Raw genomic sequence first — 18,720 nt, forward strand, 5'->3', positions numbered from 1 at the left:
GGGGGGAAAGCAGTGGGAGCACCCCCAGCCCCTGGACGGAGAGCAAGAGGAGCCCTGCAGTGCCATTAATCCAGCTGCCTGCCCCACCTTTGGATCTGGGGGAGAAATAACCTGCTTCACCACACAGCTCTGAAAATCCCACGTGGACCCTCGGGATGGAGGACCTTGGCATGACTGCTCCTCGTTCAGCCCCATCTCAATGTAAATGTGAGCTGCTGCTCTGCAGAGAGGCTGCTGGCAATTATGGAAGAGCCCTAATTGCAGGCTATTGCCAGGGCTGGGGGCAACATCTGAGGAGGGGAAGACCAGAGGGTCAATGAAGACCTTTGGATAGAGGTGATGGATGTGTTGGCTGGGAGGCTGGAGTACTGTGCGATGTGGGGATGGGAGTGGTGTGTAAGGTGGTCGGGGATGGGAGTGGTGTGTAAGGTGGTCGTGGCAGCCGTGAGAGGAGAGTTAGGGCAGCACGGCACTGCTCGGTGTGTGATGACCTTGCTGTGGTACCAGCAGCCCCTGAGGCAGCGGGGTGCAGGCAAATGCAGACCCACCCCTCTGAGCAGGGCTGCAGCAGCTGCTTTCCCTAGGTGAGGCGAGCTGCTTTTGTAAGTTTCAGATTCTGGTACAACTGGGTTGCAGGCTTTAGTCACGTGCACAAGGCCTTTGGGCAACCTGGCAGATGGTGCCAGAGGCCAGGCACTGAGTTCAGCGGCCGGCTCCCCCCTGCACCCGTGCAGAGCCAGGGCTTGCTCTTGCTGGTGCTTAGCCTCCTGCCTCCAGGCTAGAAACCTTGTCCCCACGCTGCCCCAGGTCCAGGCTTTTCCCTTTGCCTCCCAGTAAGACATGGCTGTTGCCATTGAGTATGGGACAGGGTAAGCATTTGGCATGCCAGGGGCTGAGATGGGAAGGAAGGCAAAAGGCAACAGAGCAGCTCAGGGCAACTGCTTCCAGACTGCACGGCTTGGTCTTGCCATGAGGCAGGGACCAAGAAAGGAAGGAAAAAAGTGGGGTTCAGGGCACAGTGTTGCAGGCTTGGAGGTGCATGCATGGTTTTTAGAAAAAACAAACACTGAAACAACAGTCTGCATGGTCGTACCTGCTCTCAGGGGAAGAAATCCCCAAAAGTGGGCTGCTGGGGGCAAGCGGAGGGTGAGCAAGGGGTGAACCCGCAGAGTGCTGGAGCGCACAGTGCTTGGCATGCTGCTCACCAGCCCCTTCCCTGAAGGGTTCAGTATCTTGTGTTTGTTTGGGTTGGTTTGTTGGGGTGGTGTTTTTTTCTTTTTGCTTTCCTGACCAGGGGCTGCTGGCCCCGATAAACGTGTCGTGTAAGTGCAGGCGAAATGTGCGGGCGCCCGACATGCGGTTGAGCCTCGCCTCCTTGAGGCTCTGTGGCTGCAAATCAGCCACTGCTTGGGTAGGAGCATCCTGTCACCCCAGGGTGATGGGAGACCGCCGCCCTCCAAACCAGCACGGTGTTTATCGGACAGCCCCTGTCTTGCCTGTGGCAGGGTGATACGCTTGCCCATCATCTCTGCATCACTATCTGCTGGGTGCAGGGGAGCTGGGTTGGGGGAGAGTGGCAGGGAGAGATGACCAAAATGCCCACAAGTGACAAGCGCAATGGCTGGCAGAGCCCAAAAGGGCAGCATCCTGGCTCACATAAGGAGCTTGCTCTTGAGAAACAGCTTGCAAATCTTTGAAAAACAGTGGTAATTGGTCCAGCAGCCAGAGGCAATACCCCTTCACTATTTATTGGCATCATTAAAGCCTGCTCTGCTGTTAGCTGTGGATGGGCTGAGTGGCTTCATGCTGAGCTGACCACACTGCATTACACACCAGGGGCCCAGGGCTGAACCTCTGATGAGCATGGCTGGAAATTCAGGTAACTTCCCCGGTTTGCCACTAACAAAGTACTGAAGCACTTGGGTCTGAGTGCCAGTGAGGCCAAGTCCCACTGCTGAGGATTCTGAACCTCTTTGAAAATAGAAACTGGGTAAAATAAAATGTCACTGGCACTAGTCACCAGAAGTGCTCTGATGTGCTGGGGTGTCAATGAACAGCCATCCTCTCCCTGCAAGGAGATCCTACCTGGCAGATCCACAGCACATCCACAGTAGACACAGCTTGACCATTTAAGATGAAATCCGCAGCTGGAAGTGTGTAAATCCCTATGGGGTCTGGTTGAATGCAGTGCAGGGAGGGAGGAGAAGGTAAATGGGATTATGGAGAGGATTCCTCTGCCAGGCTCTGTCTTCTGGGGTTCGTCAGAGAAGCAAGATTTCTCAACCTCTGCTGACTAATGCCAGAAACAGGAGGGTTGGAGCAGCTGGGTAGCCCTCCCTGAGGAGAAAAGGAGGTGCAGAGGGTAACCCACCCTGCCCTGGGCATGATGGCAGGTTCTTGTGGCCAAAAATGCAGGCACGAGCCCAAGCTGGGGCAGAGTGGCATGGGTGGCCCACAGGAATAGATTTTCCTTCTGGATGAGGCCCCCACCATGCTGCCTGCATGGCATGCTGGCAGTGCTGGACTGCACTTCCCAGAGGGCACAGGGCTTCCGTTGCCCTGCAGCATCTGCATCCCACCTCCAGCTCCGGCATCCTGCTGGGGGCTAGAAAACCTCTCTCAGTGCTGGCTGGCACATGCTAAGGATACATCGGTATCACAGCATAGGGTTCAAGGGGTGCTTTCCAACATCAAGTGGGGTGCTTCAGGGTTGCCTTGACTGGGATCCTCCCAGGTGCAAGGCCAGCAGCAGCCTGATGAGCTGTGACCACCCATATGCCTTCCCTCCACCGAGTTGCCTGGGGGATCTTCCCCTTATTTTGACTGGCTGAAAATTAGGGAGCTAGTCTGGATGAAAGAGTTGGAACCCCCACATATAGGGAAGAGGGTGTTTGCCCACCAGCAGCAGCACCTGGTGGAGGAGACTAAGCAGCCCTGGTCGGCAGCAGGACCTGCCCAGGTGACTGGCTGAGATTAGACACCTAATTTTCAGCCGGTTAAAGTTAGGTAAAGCATCTGCCCTCCTCCCTCCCTGCCTCCCCATCACTGCACTGCCCTGATAATGGCTGCCTGGGTGTTAAGGCTGGAGGGTCTGTGGCCAGCCCATGGCACCGTGCCAGCCCTGGGGGCTTAGGGCTGATGCTTACCCACACGCTCCTCCATCTACCCTCAGAGCCCAGTGTATGGGTGAGATGCTTCTGACCGTTAAAAACTTGGATGCAAATAAAAGCAGATGGTGCCTTATCTGCATGCACCTGGGTTGCCTACGTGCAGGCAGCCAGCAATGGCTGTTTATTCCCAGTTAGGAAAAATGAGAGGTCCTTCAGCCCGTCAAAGTCAAAGCGTTGTACAGCAGCCACCAGAGCTTGCTGCCCGTGTGCTCTGTGCGGGGCGGAAAGTGATGTGTTCATTAGGTCTTAAGCAAAAATAAAAAACAACCCAGAGGAGGTGGGAGGGTGGCTATTCCTCTCCGCAATTAGGAGCTCTTTGTTCTTAATAAAATCAAGTGGTTTGCAGGTGCTGTGAACTTTTACTGCTCCCAGAATGAAATGGGGTACATGAAAGAGTGGCATCAGGGAGGGAGGCATGAGGGGATGTCCCCAGCAGCCCTTCCACCAGTAGGAAAGCATTAGGGGGCCGAGTGCCTCCTCCTGGGGCAGGGGGCCACTCCGCACCCTCATGTAGTATGTGGGCATGTCAGGGAGGGGGCATTAAATATCTCAATTATTTTTATTTCTATTATTTCTATTTATTTGTATTTATCTATATTTCTATTTATACTCCTGTGCATCCTTGGCCAGTGGTTTTCACGCCCCTGGGCATCCAGGGGACGTTGAGGTTACAGGCAGGTGCTTGCTGTGTATTTTAATGCCCTGCTGAAGCACTTGGGGGTTTGGAGGTGCCAGGGTTCACCGCTGAGCACCGCACAGCGTGTCGGTGGGCGCAAGGCAGCTGCGCCCACGTGTTTTTAAGAAACAAGGGGGGAAACATCATCTAAATCCTACAGGCAAGATGGTGACAGCAGCTACATTTAATCTCCCAGAAACAGCCAACCACTCACCCAACTGGGAAAGGATGGCTGATAGTTGCTGCTACATGTTCCTGCTCTGTCCCCTCACAAAGAGGGGTGTGTGTGTGTCCCCCCCAAAAAAGGGGACAGTCTCTTATTTGTGACCTCTGCCACACACATGTGGGGGCTGAGCTGATGTCTCCAAAGCACCTAGTGTGGAGCAAAGAGGGCAGAGGAGGGGGGCAGAGGACTGGGCTGTGGGGTACTACTGCTGAGCCTATTTTGAGCCCAATGCTCTCCCTTTTCTCCTTGGTGTCCCCCTCAATGTCTCCTCTAGTGTCCCTCCTTGCCCCCCCAATGTTCTCCCCTGTGCCCCTCCTTGTCCCCTGATGTTTCTCCCTGTGCCACCCCTTGTGTCCCCCTCTCAAACATCCCTTTCTTACCCCCAGCATCCCCCCTGTGCATCCCTCCACGTGTCTTGATGTTGCTCCAAGCGTCCCTGCTGTGTCCCTGTCTCCCCAGGGTTCCCCCAAGTCCCCTCCCAGTGTCCATCCTTGTTCCCACCCAGTGTCCCCCAAGTGCCCCTCTGTGTCTCCCCCATGCCCCCCCATATCTCTCCTTGTCCACACCCAGTGCCCCCCCCAGAGGGCTCCTCCTTGTCCTGCTCTTGTCTCCTCCAGTGTCCTTCCTCGTCCCTACCCAATATCTCCCCAAATGCTCCTCCTTGTCGCCCAGCGTCCCCTCCAAGTGCTCTGCCTTGTCCCCAGTGACCCCCGCCCGGTGTCCCTCCTTATCCCCCAGCGTCCCCTCCAAGCGCCTCTCCCTGTCGCAGCCCGGCGGGTCGGGGCGTGGCAGGGGACAGCCGGGGACACCGGCGGCGGGCGGGTGGCGCGCGCGGGGCAGTCCTCCCGGCGGTCCGCACCGCGCCTTTAAAAGGCTGGCGGCGGCGACCGCGGCCGCAGAAGCCACGGCGGGAGCGGCACCGGCACCGGCTCCGGCACCGCTGCGGCTGTCACCCACCGCTCCTTCCCAGCCTCTCCCCGCCCAGGGGCGGGGGTCCCGAGCCGGGCGGGCCAGGCTCCCCGCCGTGAGGGAACAGCAGGGCGTCGCGGGGCGAAGCGCTGACCATGACCGACAGCCCAGCCCCGGCCCCGGCCGCCAAGCCCAAGCGGGCCAGGGCAGCGCGGCGGCCGGCAGCCCACCCCACCTACTCGGACATGATCGCGGCCGCCATCCGGGCCGAAAAGAGCCGCGGCGGCTCCTCCCGCCAGTCCATACAGAAGTACGTGAAGAGCCACTACAAGGTGGGCCAGCATGCCGACGCCCAGATCAAGCTCTCCATTCGGCGCCTGCTCGCTGCTGGTGTCCTCAAGCAGACCAAAGGGATCGGTGCCTCAGGCTCCTTCCGCCTGGCCAAGGCCGAAAAGGCGAAGAAGTCTCCGGCCAGGAAGAGGAAGAAGGCGGCCAGGAAATCCACCTCGCCCCGGAAAGCAGCTAGGCCCAAGAAAGCCAAGTCGTCGGCGAAGAAGCCCAAATCTCCTGCCAGGAAAGCCAGGAAGAAGTCAAGGGCCAGCCCGAAGAAAGCCAAGACAACAAAGACTTTTAAGGTCAAGTCGCTGAAGGCATCCAAACCCAAGAAGGCAAAGCGGTCGAAACCCAAAGCCAAGTCCAGCATCCGGAAATCGCCCAAGAAGAAGTGAGAAGTCTAGAAGTGTTTTGGTACTCTCCCGTTGGTTTCTGTAAATAGCTTTTGCCTTTATCTTTACCCCTTTCTATTGCATTTTATAAAGAATTGATCTATTCCTATCTAGAAATGGCTAAAACCAAAGCAGTTAATGAAAGAAAGAAGGAACATCTTTGGTATGGAGAGTTCCCATTTTAAAGAGTTGCTGGTCTGGGTTTTTATTTTGACGTCTCAAAAATTTCTTGTGTGTGTCTACTTTTTTTTTTTAATGCCAGGCTGATTGTTGTGCGTTGGGAATGATGGTGACTCTGTGTGTCTGTTGAGGCTCTACAGGATTTCAATTCCCAGTCCTGCCCCAGCTCCTGCGAGGCTGCATGTTTGCTGGGGCCGGGCAAAAACTCTGTTGGAGGGGAAGCAGGAACATATGGCTGTAAGAGCCACAACCTTCTCCCAAGGAGGAAAAGGGGCTCTCTGCTCCCTCCTCCACTGCCCTGGGTCCTTACTGCAGGGCTGATGCGAAGTGTGCCGGGCTGCTGGGTGTGAGGTCTGGCTGGTGCTGGAGATAACTGGCCGGCCAGCTGGGCAATGGGGCTGCCTGCCTGGGGAGCCGCCTCAGCACAGTGGGGTGGTGGCAAGGACTCTTGGGGCAGGGGTGGGATGGAGGAGGTGGAGCACAGCCAGGGTCTGTCCATGTTTGCTTTCAAGCAGTTGGAGGTATCCACCAAGCAGGAAGGGATTGATCCCTGGGGAGAAAGGACAAACAGAGCTATGAGTGGCTTTGCTCCCTGGGGAGGAACAGGCTCAAGCACAGCAACGGGCAGCTCCGCAGGCAGGCAGGGGTGGGCAGCCAGGGCAGGGTAAGGCAAGACTGCTGGGCATGGCTCCGCTATCACCCCAAGGCTCTGGCTTTGTGCCCAGAGGGGACTGGCATGACTCCAGGGCCTGCCTGGCCCCTGCCAGAGCCCCTCCCCAGGCAGGGCTGGGCTGCCTTGACAGCTGGGGCTGGCCGGGAGCCTGCCTGAAGGTCGGCCCTACTGCTCCATAGGGTTTGAGCCTCAGGCAGGAGGTGCCTGATCCTCCTTTGCTAGAGACATCTAAACTCTTATTTGAATGTCAGGATCCTTAACCACCTGTTCCAGGAGCTCTGAAATCCCAGGGCCTGTGGGTGCCCAGTCCCCTTGGACTTGCTGTGCCTGAATCTCATGGGTCCGGGGTCTTCAGTTTCCCTGATGGGAGCTCCCAGATGCATTGGCCCGATGATCCTAAATCACTTGGGTAGATGGGAGCCTTTTAGCCATCAAGGATCCGAAATTATGTAGTTCAGCGTACTGAAATCCTTGGCCTGAGGCACCTAATGCTTTTGGGCTTTTCTTCCTAAGACCCTTGGACCAAAGGCTCCCAGACCACCTAGGCCAAAGACCCTAAGCCCCTTTTAAAAGCCTCGTGCCTAATCCTCCTGGGCATGAGGGGCCTAAACCACTGTGGCCACAGGATTCCCTGGTCAGCTGTAGTGGAGGATGGAGACAGCTGATCCAGCTGGACTCTTTGTGTCTAGACTCGGTGGGCCTGTGGATCGCAAACCCCATTGGCCAAACACGCTCAAATTCCTTGGGCTTGGGTATCGAATCCTCTTCAGCTGGTAAATCCTAAACCTCTCAGACCAAAGGATCCTTGGCCACCTCAGCTGGATGCACTCAAATCCTACAGAGCCTTGGTCCATTACCCACTGTGGTAGGCACCCATAAACCACCTAGATGAGAATCCAAGCCACCTGTGCTGAGGACCCCAAATCCTTTAGGTGGGGGCACCTAATGCTCCTGGGCTTGTTGATCCTCAAGGTCCATGTCTTCATGTGTCTTCACCACTGTGTCTTCAAAATCCCTCGGGCCCTAGTACACGACCCCTCTACAATTCCTAAATCCCATGATCGGGGTTCCCCCAAGTCCCTCAGACTCCAGGGATCCCAAATCACCTGTTTCTGGGGTGCCTAAGCCCCTTGGCTCAGAGACTCCCCACCAGCACCTCCTAGCGCAGCTCCCCGCGCCTCCGCGCCGCCGGGGCCGGGTGGGAGGGGGCGGAGCCACGGCGGCGCCCCGCGCCTCCCCCCCGGCCCCGCCTCCCGGGGGGCGGATCCCGGCAGGCCAATGGCGATTGGCCGCGGGGGCACCGCCCCCCGCCGGCGGAGCGGTGCGGGCAGCGGGATGTGGCGCGGCGTGGCGCGGCGGGTGCTGCGGAACGGCGGGGCCGGGAGCCACCGGGCCGCTTCGGGGGCGGCGGCGGCCCAGCTCCGCCGGCGGCTGGAGAGCGAGCTGGAGGACATCCGAGGCGCCGGCACTTGGAAGAGCGAGCGGGTCATCGCCTCCCGGCAAGGTCCCCACGTCCAGTTGGCGGGCGGCGGAGGCGGTGCGTATGGGGCGGCGGGGAGGGCCCTGGACCTTTTCCCCCGGTGCGACACCTGTGCTTCTCCCTCTCTTCCCGCAGGGATCCTCAACTTCTGCGCCAATAACTACCTGGGGCTCTCCAGCCACCCCGAGGTGATCCGTGCTGCCGTGGAGGCCCTCGAGAAGTTCGGCGCTGGGCTGAGCTCTGTCCGCTTCATCTGCGGTACCCAGGTACCGGGCGCCGGGGCAGCATCCCCTGGTCCAGGGTCGCCTTCCTCAGGGGCTCCGCTCAGACTCCCCACTCAGCACTTGCATGCGTGCACCACGCTAAGGTACACATGGCTGCCTGGAAAAAAAGCCTGCCAAAAATCTGGAAATATGCCAGCTTAAACCCTTACAGCCCCTCAGAGAGCAAAGAAACTAAACACCTCCCTGAATTCAGAAAATGAATGTCTTTTTCTCTCCCTTAAGGGCCAAAATTACGGCACGTCTGAGTTCAAGTGGCTCAGACAAACCATCCTGGAGCCCTTTCAGAGCACCAGCTGGTTAAGGGCAGAGAAAACTCAGAGCTGCTTCCCCATGGGTGGGGAGCTTGGAGTCTTCCTCCTATGTTTCTGGCATCCAAACCCATAACCACATTTTAGGGCTGCATTTGCAAACGCTTGCCGAACACAACTAACTTCTCCCACGCACACACACCTTTTCTGGATAAAACCTGGCTGTTCCCTCCCTTTGCAGTCAGCGTCTGCAAAGGGCAAGTGAGAACTTGTCGTGCCCCTCGGTGATGCTTGCTCCTCTCTTCTCTTTAGAGCATACACAAGGACCTGGAGGAGAAGATCACACGTTTCCACCGTCGGGAAGATGCCATTCTCTATGCCAGCTGTTTTGATGCCAATGCTGGTATCTTTGAGGTTAGTAGGGCTTTCCTTGTGTTGTGCATGGAGGAGGGAGGTGGCAGCAATGTGCCTGCCAGTGCTTTCCAGAGGCTCTGTGATGTGAGGTCTGTGCTGCAGAAAAGATGGCAGTGACCAGTGGTGGAGAACCCTGACTTGGTGCTCTTGGACTGGAGAAGCCATGCGGAGCTGTTTAATCAGCCCTCACCTCCCCCTTCCCCAGCCAGCTCCAGATTTCGGGGAGAGCTCACATTTCCTGGGAGGTCTGTTCCCCTCCTTGTAGCATAGGTGGGGCGGAAGGGGTGATCCCCCAGGCTTTCTAGGGAAAAGGAAGGGAGGTTTTGAGCCCAGAAGCCACAGACAGGAGCCTGGCCTAGGGAATCAGGGGATATAGTGGCTGGGAAGGAAAGCGGAAAGTTTAGCTGTGCGTGCCAGGAGAGACGTGGCAGCTGCAATCAAACGCAGCCTTGTCTTCTGCACTGAGGGAGGCTGGAAGATCTCAGTGAGGTGGCACCCTGGAGCAAAGGATGATCCTTTCTGTTCGGCATGGCCAGACCCTCCTGACCGCAGAGGATGCAGTGCTGTCAGATGAGCTGAACCATGCCTCCATTGTTGATGGGATCCGCTTGTGCAAGGCTAACAAGTACCGCTACAAGCATGTGGACATGCAGGACCTGGAGGCCAAGCTGCAGGACGCACAGGTATGGAGGTCTGCTCCCACCCAATGAGAGGGTGCTCATTTAGCTGTGCTGCCTGCACAGTAACTAGCCCCAAAGGGTGAGCTCTGCCCTTTCCCATGCAATAGGCATTGGTTTTCCCAGTAGGCACAGGTAGGCATGGGTAGGCAAGGTGGGGGAAGCAGCTGGTTGCAATGCAACCCTCCCCCTCTTGGTTAGATCTATCCCTTCCCTACAGGAGCTGGACTGTGTCCTGGTCTCCTTCGCCAGCCCCTCTCCTCAAGGTGTCGTCTTCACCCCTGAGGATGCTGCTCTCCCTCCCATAGAAATACCGTCTGCGGCTGGTGGCCACCGATGGTGCCTTCTCCATGGACGGTGACATTGCACCCCTGAGGGAGATGTGCCAGCTGGCCCAGAAGTATGATGCCCTGGTCTTCATTGATGATTGCCATGGCACAGGCTTCCTGGGACCCAATGGCCGGTAAGCAGCCGTTTCAACCCTCTTTCTCCCTTTGACCCTAAACTACCTCTGAAGCAAGGCCAAAGGTGCTGATGACCAACACATTTTTGTGTGGAGACTCCTGGAGCCACCATTTCTTGCGCCCCACCTTTGGAGCATCTGAGGTCATTGAAGGGAGATACTTGAGCAATGATCCGTTTCAACGTGACAGCTGCTTCTCAGTGTGTAAGGGGTGGTGCGACCATCTCGTCTATCTCTCCTGGCAAGCAGTTGGACTTCCTGATTTCCCAGTCCTTCTCCTCTCAGATATCACTTTCAAATGCTTGGGTCTAGGGCGTTTTGTGGAGTTGGCTTGCACAGATTTATTAATTCCCTCAGGGCAGCTTTTCTCTTCATCCCCTGGAGATCCTCCAGATGCCAATCAGTGCACTTGCTGCATGTGTTTGCCAAGAAAAGATGCTTCACATGCTTGGTTTTTCAGGCACATGAGTGCCAAGCGTGGTCCTTGTGTGGTCCTTCCTGCTCTTTACTGTAAGGTAGAGACCCGTGTGAGGCAACACCTGTGGGAATGAGCAATGGGTCCCCCCTCAGATGGAGGGATAGTGCAGGAGATGAGGAGAAAGCTATCTCTGAAAAAGCCAAAAGTTGCTCTATGAAGAGCTCCCTTCCAGCTCTCTCCTGTGTAGACAGATTTCATGTGGGAAGCTGGTGAATCCACATCAAGCTGTGAAATGGGTGAAAAGTGAGAAATAAGCAAGAAAACTTGTCTCATTTTCTCACCAAGGCCATGGCAAATGCTTCATCCTGGATCATAATGATGGTGCAAGAGGCAATTTTAAGAGAAGGGTTGCCACTCCTGGTGGCACTTCATCACTAATGCAAGAGGTAGTTGTGCTGAGCTTTAATATATTCCAGACCCTGTAGCTGCGCTAAGCCTTCTCAAATTTAAGTCTTCATAAGGAAGAAATCATGGGATGGTCTGGTTGTCTTGTAATCTTCCTTTCTTGGGGCATGGTAGCCATCCTGTGAGTTGAAGTAGGCCTCATTTGTGTGTCCCAGTAGGCTCAGTTGTCCCACCAGCTGCAAAAACAACTGTTTGACTGCACTGAGGTGTGTAAGTGCACAAGAGTTTGAGGGAGAGGGAATGATTACTGAGTGCTTCATGTATTATGCTAGTTTCAGTCTGAACCTGATGCTGTTGTCTACAACACTGTGTTTCAAGAGAGGCAACAGCTGGGTGGCCATGCCCCATCCTGCCTTTTTGGGCTGGAGGACATGAAGCTGCAGAGCACGTTTGCAAAGCACGTTTGCCATGTCCGGTTGGTTCCACTAGCATAGACTTTTACATGGATGCTTTAGGCCTGTGTGCTTTTAGTGCAGCACACCAGCGATGTGCACAGCCCACCTCAGAGGACATCAGCTACTCTAGCCAGGCAACTGGTTTTTCCTGGTGTATGCTAACGGTGTGGCATGTCAGAGGTATGTGCAAGACCTATGTTGACAGCTAGTGCTCTGTTTGAACTATTAAACTTCTGTGCAGGAGGTTTGAGCACTCTGTCATCTGTGAGGGTTTTAAACCCCACGCTCTTACCTCCATAGATGCTAGCTTACCCTTTCTGCAGAAGGGAAGGTCAACACTTGGGTTGGACTGCCACAGGGGGTGTTTTTCCTTTATCAGAAGGGAGGACGCCAGAGACCTGACTGGCAGCGCTTTGTTTCCCTTGAGACATCAGGGGTAGAGCAGCTTCCCTGGTGCATGCTGGCACCACTGATAATGTGACATTCCTTTTTCTGCAGGGGTACTGATGAGCTCCTGGGAGTGATGGACAAAGTCACCATTGTCAACTCCACCCTGGGAAAAGCTCTTGGAGGAGCTGCAGGTGAAGGCGTTTTCCTGTCGAAGGCCCTCCATGCCCTAAAGAACTCCACAGCATCACTTTGATGTTTCCTTCCTCTGCCTAATGATAGAGCAACAAATGCATGTTGTCCTTTTTTTACTGGGAGCATGAAGCTCAATTTGCTGCAGGGTCAAGAGAGGTCTTGTCATGTGCTCCTTCCACTGTCATCTTCCCCTTGCATTTGCTTTTGGGGTCAAGGTGGAAGCTCTTGGTAAAAGGTATCAGCTGTGATTTTCTTTAGGCCTGGTTTGTACTGAAATTCCCACTGTAGTTGACAGGTTGGCTTTATCAAGCCCCCCCCCCCCCCCCCCCCCGAACAGGTCACCCTGGGGTGCCTTGTCCATTTATCTTTCCTCCATCTGCAGGTGGGTACACAACTGGCCCCAAACCCCTCATCGATTTGCTCCGCCAGCGTTCCCGCCCGTACCTCTTCTCCAACAGCCTACCCCCTCCTGTGGTGGCCTGTGCATCCAAGGCCCTGGACCTGCTCATGGAAAGCAATGCCATTGCACAGTCCATGACTGCCAAGACCCAGCGGTGAGTGGGCCATATTGGGGTGGGAGCAGGGGGAGAGGTTCGTTAGGAGTGAGTTGTCTTTGTGTGTTTATTCACCCCGCAGCGATAACCATGAAGGTAGTTTGCAAGTCATGGCCAGGGGGTGCTCAGGGGAAACCGCAGGATGTGCCTCTGTCAGACACATGTGCAGGCAGGTGTGTCACCTCTGGATGCGCTGCATGCTGAGGCACACCTGCCACTCAAGCAGCTGCAGTCACATGGAGCTGAGCAGGATATGGCAGGAGGTCACTCCAAAAAGAGATCCCTTCCCTGCACAGGAGATGCGTGGTGGAGCAAAACCACACCCAGCCCTCGGTGTCCCCGGCTCCCAGGGGAAAGCGAGTCAGCAGTCCTCAAGGACAGGGGTGATGAGGTTTTTACTCATCCTCTTGTTCTCTTCACCAGGTTCAGAAGCAAGATGACAGCAGCCGGCTTCACCATCTCAGGGAAAGACCACCCCATCTGTCCTGTCATGCTTGGGGACGCTCGGCTGGCTGCGGTGATGGCTGAGGACATGCTGAAGAGAGGTGAACTGGGGAGGGAGCTCTGGATGCAGACACATGGCTTGAGGGAAGGGACAGCTGGTGGTGGTACTACCACCATCCCTCCTCCAGAGGATGTTCCTGCATGAAATCTGTTATTTCTCTACCCTCCAGATGCAAATGTCCTCTAGGTCTCTCCCAGATATTGCTGACTTTACCTTCTTTCTCTGTTGGAGGGGTATGTGTTAAATTAGCCCTCCTGTCCTGACATGCTGGACTCCATCCCCACCACTGGCCCTAACCTTCAGTTCCATGCCTGGGAGGAGATGCCACTAGAAAACCCTGAAGCCTGGAAATGGTTACTGAGAGGGGAGGAAGGATCCAAAAGCCTTTCTATCACCCAGTACCACCTCAGCCTCCCTCACTCCCTCCCAGCCAGTTTCAACTCCCTGTGTTTCCTCCCCAGGCATTTATGTCATTGGATTCAGCTACCCTGTGGTCCCCAAAGGAAAGGCCCGCATCCGGGTCCAGATCTCAGCCGTGCACAGCAATGAGGACATTGACCGCTGCGTGGAAGCCTTCACTGAGGTGGGACGGAAACACGGAGCGCTGCCTTAAGGGGCCAGCAAATACCTCCTCTGGCACTGTCCCTGCTCACAACCAAATACATGTACTGGGAGGATGGGCTTGAGCAGCATGCTGCCAAGAGCAGGACCGATCCTCAAGACATCACAACCTGCAGGAAGCTGTGGTTGTTGCATCGTGCTGGCAGCAGCACTGGCAACCAGCTCATATGTCATTAAAGCAGTCCTGCAGTGCAGCACATATTTGGCTCTTGTTTTCTCATCCAGGAGCTGCAGCCCATCCCCATCCTCTCTCCCTCTGACTAGACACTCTGCTGTGTCTTCCCTGAAGCCTCAGTCTGGGTGCTGAAGCTGTGCAGCTCCTGCTCTCTTGTGCCGATGGAAATGTAGCATTGCTGGTATGCCTGAGATCACCTGCTTCCTCCACGCTCTCCTGCGGGTCCAGCAGTGTTGGTCCAGCAGTGTCACCCCGGCAGATCTGCCACCTGTAATTCCCCACCAAGGCAGGGGAGTATCCCAAGGCAACCCATGCCACCAGTGGCTGGTTTGGGAAAGAGGACATAAGCCAGCCGAAGCTCTGGTCCTCCTTTCTCCCCTTCTCACTCTCAAGTGTTAGGTGTCAGGCTTGCTTGGTCCTGAGGGCCAGCTGTAAGGCTTTGCCCATCACTGTGGTGCTCCCAAATCTGCCCTGGGAGCTGCATCTTGCCCCAGAGAGGCCATTGGGCAGCAGATAAGCCGAAGCAGCAGAGACCTGCAGCATGGCAAGAGGACCTGGGACTGAGGCTGGGGGCGGAACAAGTGACAGAAAATTTTACTCTGTCAGGTGCAATTTTCCCGCAGCAGAGAATATACAGCAGGCTGAGATCTCTGGATTTGTTCCTCCACACTGTGCTGGGGTAGCTATTTGCTGCTTAGGCAGGAACAAGTGAGTCCTGGGCATTTCTCAGGATTGCTTTATTTGCATTGGTTTTGCTGCAGATGAGAAATCACATGTGTCCTGCTGTCTGCCCACATGCTGAGCTGAGTGCCATCTGCCTGCAGCCACTGCCAGACTCCAGCTGAAATGAGGGTGTGCTGTGCTTGGGTGCTGGAGTGCTGGGTCACATCAGCAAAGACTTGCTCCAGAAATGCTAACTGCTATTAGGCAGTCAGACAGCAAGCTACAGGGCAATAACACGTCTGACCTGAACTGCTGCAGAAGAATACAGAATTTAATCCAGGGCTGTAAGGCTTTACAAGAAACGGAGGGCCGGGAAGAAATGCATTTTCCATAGAGTTGCCACTGGATCTTGTTAGGGCAGCTAGCAGTGTAACTGTGTGCTGATTTTATTTAATTTTCCATCTGCACAGGGCCCTGAGCTCAGCCTGCTGATAAAGTGTGATACGGAGTTCCCTTTGTGTGGCACCAGGCCCTCATGGTGCTGCAAACCATTCCCCCTTATCAACGGGCACCATTTTGGGAACGGGGAATGTAGTGGGGAAACAGCAGGGGGTTGAGCTCAGGCCCTTGTTGCAACCTGGAGGAGATGACACTTGAGCCAGATGGGCTTTGGTTCAGGGGGTTTGAGTCCCTAAACTGCATCACTGCTGTTTTGAGCCTGATGCATGTGCACCCCCTACTTGGCCCCCGCTACTTGCACATCTCCACCACACACCTGTACCATGCTCCCTCCCTCCCTTCCTCCTGCTGGTCCCCAGCCCAGGCCTCCCCCTCTCCCCTGGGCTTCTGCAGGCAGCCCTGCTGATGTCTCTGCTGAACTCAGGGAACCCAACGCAAGCAGTTTAACCCTGCTCCAGCTTTCAAGTCCTCCTCAGTGGGAGAGCAGACATACAGATGTTTCACTGCTCAGCTGCGAACAAAAGCAGCAGCAGCCTCCCTCCCCTGCAATGCACACACTTGTTTTCATGTACATGTGGGCTCCCTGCTTCTCCTCCTCCTCCTCACCAGGCATCCTGACCTCAGTCTCTCTCAGGCCCCTCAGCACCCAACCCCCCACGCTCTGGCTGCCTCTCCGCCTGCTTCAAGGCCAGGCTCTGCAGCAGACTGCAGTTTGCACGGCACAGGGAGCTCTGGAGCCTGGGGAAAGCAAGAGGGTCAGATGATGGCATGCTGGAAATGAACAATGCAGTGCCCATCGACTGCAGGCATCATGTTAATATTGCATTCCCATGGAAAGCCTCCAGCTCTTTATTTCTTCAAGACCTGTCCTAGGTCCAATCTGCAGCTCTTTGCAGCTTTTAGCCAAGAAAGCATAGGACTTTTTGCTGGGTGGAATGTAGAGGCAGACACCTCTTTTTGAGGATGCAGTTCCCACGCCTCACTCACTGACCCACCCGTACGCTGCTCTGCCAGGCTTCCTCCCAGGTCTCAAGCCATCACCCTGCACACCATGCGGGGTAGGTGTGGGATGCCTGTATCTCACACATCGTACATTCAAGCAGGGGACTGTGCTGTCCCATCCCGCTTGTCTACACACCCACCCTGACAGATGCTTCCAGCCCTCGGTCCCTGCCCACCCTTCCCTTCTTCCACCCTCACCAGGCTACCTCGTTGCAGTCCCAAACCTGCCCTCCTTCCTGCTGACACCCTCCAGCCCTATCTCCACAGTCTCCACCCTGAGCTGCAACCCACCTCCCCCTACCATTTTTCCGTGGCATCCCTCTGCCCTCACTCACTGCCCGCAGTCCTGCCCAGGCAGGCAGCGATGCCTCAGCTTGGGCAGAGACCACCAGGGCTGATGCAGCTGGGGTCTGAACCTCCCGCTGGGTGCCACAATTTTCCCATCCCATATACTTTGCAGGAGATAAATGCTGCACAAGGGCTTTCACCGCCACTAATGCCTCCCTGTGCTGCCCAGGGGTTTTGGCAAGAAACAGTAATGACTGCAGCTGATCCCCACTTCCCTTCTGGAGGTTTATTTCTCCGTTTGGGGGATTATCCGCCCAGCTCCCTGGCCCTGAGGGTAAGTCCAGGCAGCCGCTCACCTTTTCAGGCCATTTGTTTGCAAGACCAGGTACCAGGGGGTCCCTCCGCAGCCCCTCAGCGGCAGGAGCACTTGCAGGCGGCCACCACGGGGTAGGGGATCTGCTGCCAGGCGCAGTGCAAGGGGCCGGGGGACTGTGGTCCCCAGCAATGCCAGGCCAGCAGCTTGATGTGGGTGACCTGCGCAGGGCGGCAGGTCATGCCAGGGGGCCAGGAGCAGCTGGGGGGGCCGGTGTTGCAGGCGGTGTGGCGCACCCAGCAGGGCCAGAAGACGGGTCCCAGGTCAACCCAGGCAGAGGTGAGGCGACAGGCGGCCTGCTCCACCAGCCACTGCCGCAGGCGGTGGGCCAGGGCCCCCGGCAGCTCGGGGGGCAGCCCCGGGCTGGGGGGCAGCAAGGTGGGCAGCTCCAGCCCCTCCACCTCGCGCCACAGCTTGCGGCGGTAGCGCCCAGCACCCTCCGCCAGGTCCCGGCTCAGGGACTCCAGGTTCTCCTTGAGGATGCTGCCGTTGTGGCCCCAGGGCTCCTCAATGGCCATCCAGAAGGGGTCGAAGGCCGAGCCCAGGAGCCGGCGCAGCCGCCCGGGCCGCAGGTGCCGGGGCTTGGGGGAGTAGCGGTAGTCCTCGGGGGAGAGCGACAGGCTGTAGGGCCGCACCGGGGCCGAGGGGCGGCTGCGCAGCAGGTGGGCAGCAGGATCAGTGGTGCTGGACGTTGGCAGCAATGGCTCCTGGGATTCTTCCAGAGATGGCGGCGGGCTCAGGGCGCCCGGCAGCAGGAGCAGGCAGAGGAGGAGGAGGAGGAGGAGGAGGAGGCAGCTGCGGTGCGGTCCCTCCATGGCGTGTGGTGCTGAGGCAGACAGTGCCAGTCTGCGGGCTTGTGCTCTGCTGCATCCCCTGGGTTATCACCGTGTCCTGAGGCACAGCCTTCCCCTTTTCCCTGGTTACGGTGGCGGTGGCTGATAGCGAGCCGGCAGGGACACCTCGCTCCCTCCTGCCGGAGTGGCAGGCGGGGAGGACAGGCCATGTTGTCCCTCCTGCCAGGCCAAGGGATGATGCCAACAGGGGCATCGGGGCTGCTGTAGAGGGGAAGGGGCCAGCACCTCCTCCTCCACATCCTGCTCCAGCATTTGAGGAGGCATCCAGGATCTTCCCAGTGAAAGGAAGCTGGTGGCCTTCAGGTCTTGTCAGGAAAGGACTATCAAGCCACGCTCAGCCTCAGCACACCTGGAAGTCTGCAAGGCACAAATCCCACTGCAGGGGTGGACATGGCTGGCAGCAGGAGGGCTGCGTGGGTCACTGTCACCTCTTGCCACATCAGTGATGAAGCTGAACCTCCGGAGATGGTCCCCCTGGATGGCTTGTCCTCCCTCCCTGCACTGCAGTGCCCCAGAAATGCTGGTGGAGGGCAGACCTGGGCTGGATGGAACCCCAAATCTGCTTTCCCCTCCTTCTCCGGGTCAGACATTGTGGGAGATACTTGGTCTGCTCTGTGCCATGCTACTAATAATTAATTAATAAGAGCTAGTAACATCAATTAATTGCTAATACTCCAAGGACAGGGCAGGGGCCAGGCTCACCATGGTGGGATATTAATGTTCCCTTGAGGTGCTGGGCAACATGTCCTGAACACGCAGCATTGAGGGGTGACTGCAAGGCCCACAGGGGTCCATGGGACCCTGCCCCCCTCCATCCTTCCTCTCCCACTGGAGAGCAGTGGGCTTTTTCTCTGCCACCCCCTCCTCACTGGAGCAGGAAGCGGCTGAGCCTGCTGGAAGGCTGGGCAGAGAGGAGTTAACTCCAAATCCAACCTCAGGGAGAGGGGAAAAAAAACACAACAGAGATCAATGGATCAGCAGCAAGAGCAGAGGGAGGGAAAAGGGGGAGACAGAGAGAGAAGAGCTTCAGAACGAGAGAGACTCGTGGGGGAGCCAGGAGAAGAGAGAGCAGAGCTGGCGGCAGGCAGGAGGAGGCAGCGGAACACCAGGCAGGGGTGACAGTGCTGCCTCGCCAAACTATTCGGTGGCCCTTATCCTCCTCTCCACCACTGCTGCCTGAGCTGGACCGGAGGTCTCCCCTGAGCAAGCAGCAAAACTGCAGGCCCTTCCTCGCAGAGGTG

At 56.7% G+C, this 18,720-nt stretch overlaps 3 protein-coding genes across 3 annotated transcripts; 2 read left to right on the plus strand and 1 right to left on the minus strand.

Moving 5' to 3' along the window:
- Positions 1-4,958: 4,958 nt before the first annotated feature.
- LOC102053262 (histone H5) lies at positions 4,959-5,894 on the plus strand. The gene has a single exon (XM_005446773.4). It carries the CDS (start codon positions 5,137-5,139, stop codon positions 5,707-5,709), a length of 573 nt encoding a protein of 190 aa, XP_005446830.2. The 5' UTR covers positions 4,959-5,136; the 3' UTR covers positions 5,710-5,894.
- Positions 5,895-7,822: 1,928 nt separating this feature from the next.
- Positions 7,823-13,864, plus strand: GCAT (glycine C-acetyltransferase). The gene is made up of 9 exons (XM_014286256.2): positions 7,823-8,096; positions 8,175-8,305; positions 8,884-8,985; positions 9,522-9,668; positions 9,971-10,125; positions 11,902-11,984; positions 12,368-12,539; positions 12,963-13,084; positions 13,506-13,864. The coding sequence occupies exons 1-9, from the start codon at positions 7,838-7,840 to the stop codon at positions 13,655-13,657; spliced, it is 1,323 nt and encodes a 440-aa protein (XP_014141731.2). The 5' UTR covers positions 7,823-7,837; the 3' UTR covers positions 13,658-13,864.
- Positions 13,865-13,992: 128 nt separating this feature from the next.
- On the minus strand, positions 13,993-17,443 carry LOC102053605 (noggin-like). The gene has a single exon (XM_005446775.4). The coding sequence runs from the start codon at positions 17,438-17,440 to the stop codon at positions 16,664-16,666; it is 777 nt and encodes a 258-aa protein (XP_005446832.2). The 5' UTR covers positions 17,441-17,443; the 3' UTR covers positions 13,993-16,663.
- Positions 17,444-18,720: the final 1,277 nt, after the last annotated feature.

Source organism: Falco cherrug, chromosome 5 (assembly GCF_023634085.1).
Source record: "Falco cherrug isolate bFalChe1 chromosome 5, bFalChe1.pri, whole genome shotgun sequence".
Lineage (NCBI taxonomy): Eukaryota > Metazoa > Chordata > Aves > Falconiformes > Falconidae > Falco > Falco cherrug.